Source organism: Vicia villosa, linkage group LG5 (assembly GCF_029867415.1).
Source record: "Vicia villosa cultivar HV-30 ecotype Madison, WI linkage group LG5, Vvil1.0, whole genome shotgun sequence".
In the NCBI taxonomy this organism is placed as follows: domain Eukaryota; kingdom Viridiplantae; phylum Streptophyta; class Magnoliopsida; order Fabales; family Fabaceae; genus Vicia; species Vicia villosa.
In genome coordinates, this window is record NC_081184.1 from 89,940,593 (window position 1) to 89,954,997 (window position 14,405).

Sequence of the window (14,405 nt, forward strand, 5' to 3'; positions counted from 1 at the left end):
GTCGTATTTAAACCCTGAAGTGAAGGGTGTAGAAAAGAAGAACAAATCAGCCACACTTTGCTTCTTCTACTTCCACAAACCCCTCACTCTCACCTCACCGCTCAACACAATCTGGTAATTTCTCTCTTTCCTTACGATCCAATTTCAACTTTTCCGAAAATTTCTCAATGCTTAGACCTAGCTAGCTTTGTTGATTAATCGATCCCCTTTAGTTGATGAGATCTGCATTTCAATTTGTACCTTCATTTCTTGCTATTGCATAGTTTTTTATTCTTTTTGTGAAAAATTGTTATTATTTGTATGTGTTTGCGAATTTCTGGTGGATAGGGCATGGAATTTTGGTGTAAATTCGTTTCGATTTTACAAGAAATTTTTTCTTTACCATTCGTTGTTATGTTATTTACAGAAAGAAGAAAGTAAAAGAAACCACGGTAATGGCGACACGGGTGGCTGCGAGATATGCATCCAGGAGGCTATTTAGCAGTGGTACTGGGAAAGTTCTTGGTGAGGAGGAAAAAGCTGTAGAAAATGCTTACTTCAAGGTAGCTTCAAAAGATGGTTTAGTTTGTTTATTTACTCTTGCTTTTTGTTGTTTTGTTTTTTAGCTTGTTAATTGTAATTGATTGGAGGTTTTAGTATAATTGAGTGTGTTTAGAGCCTTTTTCTGTGCTCGAATTGCAAAAAGATTCGTTGACAATTCTTGGTTGTTGTGTAATAGTGTTTGTGTGTTATAATAGAGTTGTTACTTTGTATTTATATCAGTGCATATGAAATATGAACTGAGCTGTATGATATGATATATGGTATAATCGATTTCCATATTGTTCTAAAATATGGTCAAAATCTTTGTACTTTGTAGAGACTCATTGCTTATGCGAAAATTCGCGATGGTTTGTTATTTTACCATACATCGCGCTGCATCTTATGTTCATGTTGAGGAGAAATTAAAATCAAACACATTTCCTTTTTAATGCCTTCAAAATTTTAATTTGTTTTAAATGATTTTTGTTTTGGCTCTGACGAATCTATGGAATTGTGTAAATACCGTTATTCAAAGTGTTTCGGTCATAAGTGTTGCCCCGGGTTCTACTAATTTCTAACAGAAGGAATCAATTATTTGTTCACTTTCATGATCTGTTAATCTACTTGTTAAATGCTTGCCTAGAAAATAGATTGCTGCCCAACAATTTAATATACATGTTTGGTTACTAGTCAACTCAAAAGCCGTAAAAAAAAACTATAGCTTTAACTTATGTTGTTAGAGTATGTCTACATCAATAAAGGTCTGGGCATGTTGATGATGTGGTGTTTATTTATTTTTTATATTGCAGAAAGCTGAGCAAGAGAAGTTGGAGAAGCTTGCTCGCAAGGTATGACCTAAAATTTCACCTTATTTTGTTAATATTATAAAATGCGCCTCTGTAAGTTGAAAGTATTTAACCTTTAGGTTTAGGGCGTTATTCTTCAACCTGTTATTCCACATCTAGTTTCCTGATTGAGTGTTTTATCATATTTTGTTGGTGGAAAATGATCGATCAGAAGCTTTATTGGTTTAGTTTGTTCTAATGATATAAGAGTTTTCTCATTCACCCATTTAAAATTCAGAAAATGATAGTCAAGGCAGCCACTTTATGGCTAGCTATTCATTATCCTTTGCAAAAATTTGTAATTTGGCCTATAACATTGTTTTAAAAAATTTCACCATCCCTTTATTAGGAAATCCAAATTGAGCCTATTAAGATTCAGCATTAAACATGACCTCTTAGTCTTAGAAATGAAGGGTGCACACTGTTAGGATGCCCTCAGCTGCAGTTGGATGATGTAAAAAGTAGATTTAGCATCAATCATATCTTTTTTTTACATGAAGGGCTATTTCCCAAATGATAAAGAGTGATAATATTATAATCAAGCACAAAAGAGTGATAACATGAATGTTGGTTGACTATGATACAACATGTATATTTGATGAAGATATGAAATAACATAGAGCCACTGATATATTTACACAAATATATAAAGCATGCGTGATCTTTATCTATTGACATTGATATTTTTTATTAAGATATACCTTACCCATAAATGATGATCCCAATTTACAAAAAAATGCATGTGATGTGATTATAATGAAAAAAGAAGTCTTGATTCTACACAATTGTCTAATATTAATTCACTCTTGTGTTACCCGTTCCTATAATCCAAGAATGTATGGCTTCTAAGTCTAGATCATAATAAGAGTTGTTCTATGTCTTGATCATAATAAGACAACTCTGCCTTATAGAAGTCTAATGTCTATTGTCATCTTCATGTCAATCATATACATTTCCATGAACGACTTATAATGTCATCTCTTCTTCATTATGCATACCCTTTATCTTTTCTGAACCAAAATCAAAAGATTGGTATACACATAAACCAAAACGCCAACCTTTTTTGGGTCCTTTTTGTCTTTTTTTTCAACAAGAATGAATAAATGAGTTCCCTCTAATTCCTCGCACAATATAAGAACTAGCTGTACAAGAAACTTCAAGACAAGTTTTGGTGTTGTATCTAAACTCATTGAATCATATTCCAAACTTAAGGGACCATGGGTCAATAATTTTATAAATTTTTTTTGAGGATACTCTTTAGATATTTAAATTTAGGTGTATGATATGCATATCAAATCAGATACAAGTACAACACTAATACTATAGCAATTGTAAAGTATCTTGAATTAATAGTTGGTTGACTATCTTGCAACATTTTGATTTTAGATATTAATCTACTGTCTGTATATTAAGAAGCACATGCTTACTACAGTCTAACACGTTCTGCTATGATTCCGAAACTTGATTACATTCTGCCGGCCCCAAAGTATGCTTTTGTCATTTGCGGAGATTGCATAAATTCATGGAAAATTTAGATTGTTGTACTCGATGAAATCTGTTGTCGCATCTTATTGTAACTAGACGATGCTTGTTGATATTACTTGAATTATTAATCGAAAAAATGAGTTTTAAGTGAGGCGACGACACAAGGAGAAATAATTTGTTTTTCAGCAATTGGTGATGGTAAAATGGAATCTTGAAGAATTGACAATTGACAAATAATTTTGTTGGCAGAAATTAGCTTAAAAACGAATGACAAAATTAAAGTTGTATTATTTCCTCCTAAGCATGATTATCATCAACTCACATAACCACCCTCTTTTGACTATTGTAAATTGCAGTTTCAATTCCCTTTTCTTTTTCATTATATACTTTTTATGGTAAAAATGAAAGTCATTTAATAATACTCTAACTAAGGGACCAAACCTGATAATCTGCAATGTTATTTCTTTATATTCTGCTACTTCCTGTTCTTACTGAATGAAAGACTTCAAGGCTTTTGCTTTTGCAGAGTTACTTGTTTGAGACTCTGTTAAATTGACTTGGTAGCAATAAATTGTTTGAGTTCTAATTTATATTCTCACGCATTCTTGTTGTCACGTAACTTTTTCACCTTGTCTTTATTTTTACTTCTCTTTATCTATCACACCACCCATCACATTTCTTGCTTTCATTCACTGTCTATCTCATTTCTCTTTCTATCTCTCTTTCATGTTTCGATGTTCTTCCTGTTACTCTCTGCATTTTCTATCAATGTCATGCTTTGAACTTACTGTTAAATATGTGTATTCTATAATATAGGGTCCTCAACCAGAAGCAAAGCCAGCTGCAGGCTCAAGTGGTACAGTAACCGATGCCAAACCAAGTAGCTCCGGACATGCCGAAACATCAAGTGCCAAAGTTTCAACTGACAAATACCGGAATTATGGTGTTGTAGCTGGCACTATTACAATTCTTGCAGCTGTAGGATGGTACCTTAAAGGCACTGCAAAGAAGCCAGAAGTGCAGGATTGAAGATTTCAGTTGTGGTGCTTGTTTTTGATTTCGATTTGGTTGCAACAGTTGCACAAAAATAAATAACTACACACCACTCTGCTTTTATCCATCATACTGTTAGCATGGATTACTTCTTTGTTCTTTACATTGTTTTCTATAATGTCTCTTAGCATGATGAGCATCAACAGCGAAACTGTAACATGTGAAATGAGAAGGATAATTTGTAAGGAAAACCACATTCAGTGACATTTCAACCGAGTTTAGGCGCCACTGCGCAAATTCAATTTCTAAAGTATGTCGTGCGATTCATGAAAAAGTTTATTTTAACAAGTGTTTTGTGCTACGATTGATGAATTTCTTGATTGTGATTCATGAAAAAGTTTATTTTAACAAGTGTACATACATAGTGAGGAATTTCGATGGTTAAGCGCAAATAACAATCTATATATATTCACTTTAAAGTAGCCAAATTCTAAATGAAAACAGCAATGCAGCAATGAACCTAAACTCTCTATCTTGATATATATCAGTAAATCAATGAGTTTTGTTAAAATACAAGTAGCCGTATCTGATGTATTTGTAAATGTGAAAACATGATATACTGATACATAGCTGAAAACAAAACGTAAAATCCATTTTGCACCAGCCGGGAATCGAACCCGGGTCTGTACCGTGGCAGGGTACTATTCTACCACTAGACCACTGGTGCTTTATGGAAAAACAGTTTTTTCTATATTGAATTATTACGTTTTACATCACCTTCACAATCTTGTTCTTCTTCATCTACATTACTTTCTACACCACTATCATAATCTTCTTCATCTCCAAAAAACTCTTGTTCCTCTCCATCATGTTGAACAAAATGCAAGGTGAGCCTTCCATCTTCTCTATGAGCATGAAGAAAATCTTGTGTTGGTATTTGAACTTGTTTAAGAACAAACCTTCCATTTTTCCTATAAGATACAAAACTAACACAAAGTTTTCCACTTCTCCCTATGCATGATATTGGAGGAGGATACTCATTCACCTCTTTTGTAACACCACTCTCCCATAACCATTTTCCTTCTAAACCCTCATTCTTTTCGCCTCCATCTTCGTCGCCGTCTTTTTCTTCATTATCATCTTTTTCTTGTTTGTATTCTTCTACTCTTTTTGTACAAATATTCAAATTCTCTAGACTCAAAGATAATTTCTTTTTGTTAGACAATGAGTTCTCTTTCCTAAGAGGTGATTTAATTTGTATAGGGTTTATATAGTTTACTAGCTCCGGAAATGACGATGAAGATGACAATGATGGTGATGGTAATGGTGATGTTTGCGGCGTAATACTCTCGTTACAAAGCTCTTCGAAAATTTCAGTGAAGGAAGATGAATGACGCATTGGTTTGATTTGGTTTTTCCATGATGAAAGGGATTGATCAAGAAGTACTGTTGGACTTTCTGCAGGCAATGGAGGATTTTCAAATATTTGTTGAAGGCTGCATGACATGATGATGATGATTGATATTTCCTAGGTTTTTAAGGTTGATGTTTTTTTGTTTTGTATAAAAATGTTTTGTTTTTGATCAATAGAAAACAAAGCATATATTAAGAGAGTATTAGAAAAGATAAACAATAACAATTTTTTTGAGTTTTTGTGGTTGGAATCATGGGAGAGAAAAAAGTGGGAAAGGGATATAAAAATAGCATGAGATGAAGTAAAACCAGGAGGAATATGCCATTATTGTGTAGGAGGCTGTTATTTTTCTGGTATCTTTTTTTTTTTCTGTTATATATCTTGGGTGGTTCTAACTTGAACCAATATATATATTGAGGTGGAAAAGATATCTATATTAACAGCATTATGATTTATTTGTTCATTATGTACTATATCTATTTATAGGTTAGAATTACGATAATGATTTTAAATTGCGGTTTGCATAAACTTTAGAATGATGCAGCTCATGCATACACGTCACCTTAAACAGAGCCGTCTTAAATTTTCTAGTCCTGTATAGATCAGCCACATTTAACCGTGACAAATATTTTATGAGGTTCTACTATTTAACTGCCAATTTAAGCGTTTCAAATATTTGGACCATGTGCGGTAGTCTGTCTTGCACGCCTTCAAAGACGGTCATGACCTTCAATACTATGGTAGTGCTGATCGTACTGTAATACCTTAAAATCAAACAAACTAAGGAAACAATAAAACTGAACTATTTCTAAATCTTATCTTTGCAAGTTGCAACTTAAGACAAATCAGACAAACATTTAGTGTCATAAATGTCAGAAAAAATCAATTTACATTCCAGTACAATGGTGCTTTTATTTCACTCTGATCTTGAATCTATGCTGTTCAAATTGCTTAGTTGATCAGTACTTCATTTTTTGTTGCGAAATCGATAACTTCTATATAAAATTCAGTGATGATTCTACATCAGAATCCCTCCTTCCTTGCCTTTAGTGTGCTTGATACAAGTGTCTTCAAGAAGTTCATCACTTGAACTGCATACATCAGTGCAGTCAAAGGATCTACCATCTGCAATCAGGTAAACATATTAGTGTCGTGTCTGGTGACTGTCTCAGATTCACAATACTTCGTGATTAAAACTAACTTACACGAGTCATGTTTGGTGCGAAAACCATAGCAATGTTGCGCGCGTTCATCTTATTAAGACGTTCCTCTTGAACAACATCAGCCATCAGATTGATAGTCCATTCCAAAAGCGAAGCTTCAGTATGAGGTAACTGTTTCGCGAGTTCTGCACAATCCTCTTCTGTTTGGCATTGCATCACCTGCTCTGGAGATAAAGAATCCAGAATACCTCTTGGCAGCTCCCTAAACCAAGCCTTCAAGAGGCATGATAAAATCGATACACAGTTAAGCGCGCGCAATAGAAAGACAGATAAACGCGTATAAAACAATAATGCTTCTTTTTCATTGAGATGATACCTTAATCAATCCTGCTAAACAATGTACATCAATGTCTTGAGGAACCACTCCCTTACTCAATTGTTCCCTAACATAGTCCTCTCGATTATTATCCGCGTTAATTCTGAAAATTCCCTCTGCCTGCATATGTTTAACCAAGAAATAATTAAAACTTATGCGGCGACCCGGGTTTGAACGCCGATCTACGGATAAAGATTGAAGAGAATTGAAACCTGTAATCCTCCTTGAGCATACAAGTGTCTTTGCATTAGTAGTAGAATCGTTGGCACAATGTTCCCTCTTGTGTCATATGATAGTTTCATGGATTCTGTTGAAACTCCAAAAACAGTTGCACTACATATGTGAAAAATCAAAACAAAATATTCACCAAAACACGTAAAAGAGAAGAACATGCTATAATCTACTAAGCACAGACACTCGATAACATATTTTTTCAGAGGTGTCGGTGCTAACAAGAATGAAGGAAAGAAAGAACTTACCTGGCACTAGGAGGTATAGTGGGGAGTTGAGGTTCAAACTCTCGAGGCAAACCCAAGAAACCATTGAACCTATCGAAAGTAACATGCGCAACGTGGCGCACGTTAGTCGGGTGACCGATATCCATAGCAGCAGCGATTTCCATGGCAGCAGAATCAGTAGAGCAAGAAACTAAGGATTTCCTCAAAAGGGTCACAAGAATGGCCAAAAGGGATAGCTCTTGCTGTGTCTTTTTCCCCTCTGCTTCACATTCTGTTACTGCAGAAAAACTGTTGTTAACTGCCACGGCTAAAGAAGAAAAAGAAGAAGAAGATGAAGAAGAAGAGAGTGATGGTGGTTGGTGTTGTTCTTGGTCGGTAGAGAGAATGAGAATGGTGTCATCAGAAGAAGCTGGAGGAGTGGTTGATGAAGAGAAATGGGAGGATGGTGTTGGAGAGTGTAGGACTTGAGCCATGGTTGGTGAAAAGATGAAGTGTTTTAAGAAAGTTTTATGGTTTTATGAAAAGAAGAAGATGAAGATGAAGATGCTATTTTGTGGAGAAAGAGGTGTTGGAGGGAAATGGTCAAGATGAACAAGAAATTCAAGAGAGATTGAAAAAGAAATGATTTCAACAAGGTGAAAGGAAATGAGATTAATTCATAGAAAATTGCTATTTGACAAAGAGGTAGTAATTAGAATAACTCAGTAATTAAAAAGACTTTAAATACTGATTGCAAAATTTTCAAGTAGAATGTAGACAACATTACTCAAGAATAAATGACGTGCACTCAGTGACCTGATTGTATGGAGAAATGTGTCAAAAATTTTGAAATGAAATTGAAAATTGTGAAGATGACAAATGAAGAAAAATGAACTTTTTTTTTTGGTTGCAAAAATTGTTATTTTTACCTTTAAGTTGTGTCATGAGCAGTCTTGAGTGAAATTGTCTTTAATAAAGATTGTTAATTTGATTTAAATTGTAATATTTTGTGTTTAAGTAAATGTGTTTTGTACAAGTAAACATGTTTTATTCAAGTAAATGTGTAGTATGACTAGTCAATATAGTTTTGATTCATGTTTTATGAACCCTTGCATCAAAATCTTCTTAAAAGATCATAACAATGTCATATCATTCAAAAGCTTGTAACATCAAAATGTAAATATTTTAAACAATGTCATAACATTTAAAGATAACACTTAGTTTATCACAAAATAGTATAGAATATATTTTGGGTTGGCCAAAGACTCAAATAGTTAAGACCTAAGAGGAGGGATCAAATTACACCCGAAGAGTTATACCACAAGTTACACTCGTTCAATAACTACATCTCGAATTAATATTTTTTAAATTCAACCGTTGGATTGAAACATAATATCATATAGATCATACCTATAAATTTTGAGCTTAATCTATAATGATTTACTATATCATCAAGATATCCAAAGATTAACGTCAAAATGAGCTTTCATATAACGTTAATTTTGATGTGATTCAATGACATAGTAAATCATTATAGATTAAGCTCAAACTTTATAGGTAAGATCTATATGATATTATGTTTCAATCCAACGGTTGAATTTAAAAAATATTAATTCGAGATGTAGTTATTGAACGAGTGTAACTTGTGGTGTAACTCTTCGGGTGTAATTTGATCCCTCCTCAAGACCTAATTCATTTCAAATTTATTTAATTTGTTCCGACGTATATAAGTCAGTTCACACTGGAAGCAATGTACATTCTCTAATCACCACTTTTAACTACTCTCTTGTTGAATCTTGAAATGACGTTGACGTTTAAGTGTTAACCATGCAGGTTCGCCCTGCACCGCAACAATATAGATCAACATCGTCGCTTCAAGATACTTAGTTCATCAACTGCATCTTGATTTTTGGTTTCTGAACGAAATAGTTGGAGTGCAAATCAATGGAAAATAAGGCCCCCAATTTCTCTAAAGCTCTTCAAAATCGTCACAAAGTACTCATTATCGTCACTTTCTCGCATAAAATTCACAGTCCTATAAAAAGTACCAAATTTTCCCTTTTAAAGCTGGCAAAACGTGTCGGGATAAGGTACCATCGTGATTGCGTTAGGTACTATCATGATCGCGACATGTGCTCATCGTGCACACGATGAAAGCATTGTGGTTGCGAGAATTCCAATGGCTGAATCTCATATTTTTTTCGTTTTCTTCTTAATTTTTTTTAAGTCCCCTTTTCTTCACCTTAAACACTTTTTGTTCACTTCTTTATCATTTTAGTTTGGCTTTTGCTCATAATTCCACCGATTCTGTCGAAACTACTTACAAATATTACGTAATGATACAGTGTCATCAACAACCTTCACTCAACTCTACCGAAGTCTTCAATGGGGAATAAATCCTTTATTTTTTTCTCTTGTTGAGTTATTAATCTCAGCTAAACCTGATCTGCAACTCAAAAATTTCACAAACATTAACAATGAATGAACCTCCTCTATGATAGATATTACACTCCCTAAGAATTGAGAAGCAGCCAAATCATAGTAATCTTGTTAAAGGTTAAACATGATTTCAAATGCAACAAAAAATTGTGAAAAGTTTTCTTTGAAAGTTGGTTTCAAGGTTTTTGAAAATCTTTCAAATATATGATATGATAAAAAAAAGGAAATTTAATTTATATAGGTGTTGGAGATTATGTAAAAAAATGAGTAAAAACACCATTTTGATTCAAGTAAAGAGCAATGGGTATGATTTTAGTCAAATGAAGAAATTATTTGAATCAAGAGCTTAATACTCAGTTTTTGTCCATTTAATTCGAATCAGTGATTCGAGTTAAGGAATCCTATGATTCAAATCATTATGACATAATCAAGATCCATATTTTGAATGAAATTATTAATTAAAATAAGCATTTAGTATGGTTCAAGTCAATAATGTTTACAATTTGAATTGTACTTTCTGTGATTTGAGTCAACAATGTTTATGATTTGAATTATGCTTTCTATGATTCGAGTTAAGAATGTTTATGATTTGAATCATACTTTATTTGATTTAAAATAATTTCACCATTGATTGAAATTAGGAAAACATGTGATTTTAAAATCAAATTAGGATAGGCAAATTCTGAATTTCCACATTCAATTTTTAATTCGAATCATGCATAACTTTGACTTGAATCTCATTTCTAAAAATTGATTTTTTTTAAAAGTAAATTAAAGTATACGATTGAATCTAAAGTTAGTGTAATAGGAATCATGTATTCATACGTTTCTTGACACAAATATTTGACTAACTTGACTTGAACATTTTGCCTCGACTTTTACCTAAGTATTCGATTTAATGCATGCAAATACAATTTTATGAATTACAATCAATTCTAAGATATGTGCAAATATCTAACCTAAAAGAGACTCAATTATTAAAATAATAAATGATAAAAGATAATAAATAGGATAAGAAGAAAAACAAAAAACACTAGAGGGGAAGAGCAATTTCACACCTCACTGGCGTATTTCAAAGAGTTCGAAAATACAATATGAGGCTCAACTTGAAAAAATGTACCTTCGGGATCAGATCGGTAAATTCCTAGGCTTTTACCTAATAGAGATATGCCTTGAGAAAACCCAGATAAATGTGAGGCAATCATCAAGATGGGAGCACCAGCATCAAAGAAGGAGATAATGGAGTTAAATGGAATGCTCACGACTTTGAACATGTTTATCCCAAAGTCGACTCAACATGCCTTGTTGTTCATAAAGTCGATGAGGAAAAAAGCATGCTTGGAGTGGAATCCGGAGTGCGATCGAACATTCATGTCCTTAAAAATAACACTGTCAATATCACCAACTCTATGACGACTGGTTTTCGAGAAAATTTTATGCCTATACGTCATTGTTTCTGCTCAAAGCCCGACGTATTTTATCCCTAAAGTCTTATCTGAACATGAAACATGTTATAAAAAGACAGAGAAGGCAGCATAAACATAAATGACTACATATAAGAAACTACAATGTTACTTTTTAGTGCATGCCATCGTTGTTTGCACCGATCTGCCACTAAAGTAAGCTTTACACTGACCAAATTTGGTCAAAAGATTGACCAAGTTGTCTATTGAGATGCTCGAGTTTGACATCTCTTTTAATCCCAAGACAACGATGAAATCTCATTTGTTCGCAAATTTCATAGCCAAAAAGACTTTGGGTGCATCAAAGTCGACTTATACCTAAATTGTATTCACAAGTCAAAATAAAATCTCAATCCCAATACCCACTATTGCGGCAATATGTCACTCTTACCGTAGAAAGATTGGCAAGTTGAAATCTTATGAAATCTTGAACATTCCAAGAGACTAGGATACGAGAGAAGATGTTTTATCAAAACTCGTGAGCACCAAAGCCTCTGATGTCAACCATTCCTTCATCCAAGAGACTTTAAGGAGTCAAACCATCAAAACTCCTGAAGTAAATATGGTGATTATGGATAGCTTACAACCTTTTTAGATCTCGCCCATCGCAATATATATTGAGCATGGAAAACATCCAATCGATTTGACTATCACTGCTATCGTATAGAGAAAGGCTAGCTCATATTCCAAGATAGAGGGAATCGACCCATATGCTGAAATGCTTCGAAGGGGAAGAAGCCACACACACCCTCGTTGAAGTACATGAAGGGATTACAAAACAACACACAGACGCCCAAGCTCTAGCTAAGAAAGTTTTTAGGGCCGATTTTCTTGACCATCTATGGTCAAAGGCACCAAAGACTACATAAAGAAAGTGATCAACTTCAGAAGCATGAAGACGTTTACAACACTCGCCATCAAAGCTACACGTGTTTACACCACCTTGCCTTTCTCACAATGGGGCACAAACATCTTTAGTTCCTTTCAATTGACCTCGGATCAATTGGAATTCCATATTGTGACAATTAACTTTTTTTTGATGTGGGTTCAAGTGGAGTCCTTAGAAAATATTAAAGCAACCAACATACTGAAATTGTGCAAAAGAAACATTTTAACTAGGCATGAGATCCCTTAAGTTGGCATGATGAATAATGGAAAAGAATTCACAAATAGAAATTGAAGAAGCTGCTAGAGGATTTGAATTTCAAGAAACACTACTGCGAAGACAATCTTTCTACAACTTGGTTTTGATGAAGACAAGATTTCAATTGCAAAAGGAATGGATCAATTCATATGAAAGCATAAAGATTCAAGTATTTCAAGAGAGCTTAAACTTCATTGATCAAAAATATTAAGGTATATGGTATACAACTCTCTTGATGCATAAACAAGTGTTCAATGGATGTATGATATGAAACTTTGGTATTTGAGTGAAAGTTGTATGAACAAAGTTTCAAATAAAAATGAAGTATGGACACTTGAATGATTTTTGTAAAAGATATGGACACTTGAATTGTTTGAATTATTTGAATGAAAGAGGTAAAGAATAAAATCTGAAAAAACTGAAATATATAGCCTCTAAGACACCTTTACAAATGGTTATTTTGTATGGAAGGATGCAAGAGTAAAAGATGAAGAGGTACCTTTTGAAGAATGAAAGGAAATCTGAATTTTTGAAAAAATTCACGTGGGAACCGGTTCCCTTAAAACAGAACCCGGGTTCCCTATATGTAACGTTACTAAAATTTGAAAATTTGAACTGGGGAACCGGTTCCCAGAAAGTGGAACTCGGTTCCTGGACTTGATGAACGAAAATATGCTGGGCAGAGGGAACTGGGAACCGGTTCCTCCAAACTGGAACCGGTTCCCACGTGAATTTTTTCAAAAATTCAGATTTCCTTTCATTCTTCAAGTTATAGGTAACTTGTTCCTAAAGATCCAGAATGGCTTCCGCAAATCAAAATCCGGTTTTCAAAGATGGTGGTTCTAACAACAAGCCTCCATTGTTTTGTGGTGAATATTTTGACTTTTGGAAAATCCGAATGAAGGCTCATCTAGAAGCACAAGGAGAAGAAGTTTGGGAGGCTGTCCTACAAGGTCCTCATGTCCCTACAACGGTCGTTAATGGTGTTGGATCGGAGAAACCTAAAGCGTCATGGGATGATAATGATAGAAAAAGGGTTCTTGCTGACAAAAAGGCGGTCAATCTTCTTCAAGGTGCTCTTAGTATGGATGAATTTTTCCGAGTATCGGCATGTACAACATCAAAGGAAATTTGGGATACTCTTGTAGAAACTCATGAAGGTACCACTGAAGTTAAAAGATCAAGATTGAATACCTTAAGCCAAGAGTACGAACTGTTTAGAATGAAGCCCGGTGAAACTATTCTCGATTTGCAAAAACGATTCGTACATTTGACAAATCACTTGAAGGCACTTGGTAAGACTCTTACTACCGAAGAACTTAATCTTAAAGTGCTCAGATCTTTGACAAGGGAGTGGCAACCAAAGGTGACGGCGATATCCGAAAAGAAAAATTTATCAAAATTTACTTCCGCAACACTATTTGGAAAACTTCAAGAATATGAGACGGAACTTGGAAGATTGGAAAAGCATGAGAACTTAGAGAAGAAATCCAAAGGCATTGCATTAAAGGTAGATTCAAAAGAAAGCAAATTGAAAGATGCATCGGATGAAGATGAAAACTTCTTGCTTCTTGTAAAAAGGTTAGGCAAATTTTTTAATAAAAATAATATTGATAATACTAACTATGTCAAAAGAAAGAAATTCTCAAAGCATAAAGATAAGGAAGCATCCACTTCATCACAAGAAGTTACATGCTATGAATGTGGGAAACAAGGACACATAATGCCGGAATGTCCAAAGCTTTCGAAGAAGAATGGATTCAAAGGAAAAAGGGAGTTCAAAAATAAAAAGGCCTACATAGCATGGGAAGATAATGAAGTAAGTTCCTCATCGGACTCCGATAGTGACGAAAGTGCAAACCTAGCACTAATGGCATCACACCACTCCGACGATGAAGAAGGCGAGGTTAGTTATGATGATTCTCTTTTTGATAATGGTGCACAAGGTGCAATAGATGAATTATTAAAAGAATGCAAAATCCTCTATAAAACTATCTCATCTCAAAAGAAAATAATATCATCTTTAGAAGAGAAGGTTAAGATAATTGAAGTAGAACATAAAGATGACAAAGAAAAAGTGATTAGTGTTCAAGAAGATAATGTTGCATGCAAGAATTGTGAATC

At 34.1% G+C, this 14,405-nt stretch overlaps 2 protein-coding genes and 1 non-coding gene across 3 annotated transcripts; 1 reads left to right on the forward strand and 2 right to left on the reverse strand.

The window, feature by feature from the left end:
- On the forward strand, positions 1 to 4,155 carry LOC131601826 (uncharacterized protein At2g27730, mitochondrial-like). Its single transcript, XM_058873720.1, has 4 exons — positions 1 to 114; positions 407 to 542; positions 1,332 to 1,370; positions 3,669 to 4,155. The coding sequence occupies exons 2-4, from the start codon at positions 435 to 437 to the stop codon at positions 3,879 to 3,881; spliced, it is 360 nt and encodes a 119-aa protein (XP_058729703.1). The 5' UTR covers positions 1 to 114; positions 407 to 434; the 3' UTR covers positions 3,882 to 4,155.
- Positions 4,156 to 4,501: 346 nt separating this feature from the next.
- On the reverse strand, positions 4,502 to 4,572 carry TRNAG-GCC (transfer RNA glycine (anticodon GCC)). Its single transcript has one exon. It is a non-coding gene; the product is annotated as a tRNA-Gly (tRNA).
- A 1,710-nt stretch (positions 4,573 to 6,282) lies between these two features.
- Positions 6,283 to 7,729, reverse strand: LOC131604983 (rho GTPase-activating protein 1-like). The gene is made up of 5 exons (XM_058877392.1): positions 7,278 to 7,729; positions 7,011 to 7,131; positions 6,799 to 6,918; positions 6,465 to 6,695; positions 6,283 to 6,384 (listed from the first exon to the last, which is right to left on the reverse strand). Exons 1-5 carry the CDS (start codon positions 7,727 to 7,729, stop codon positions 6,283 to 6,285), a joined length of 1,026 nt encoding a protein of 341 aa, XP_058733375.1.
- Positions 7,730 to 14,405: the final 6,676 nt, after the last annotated feature.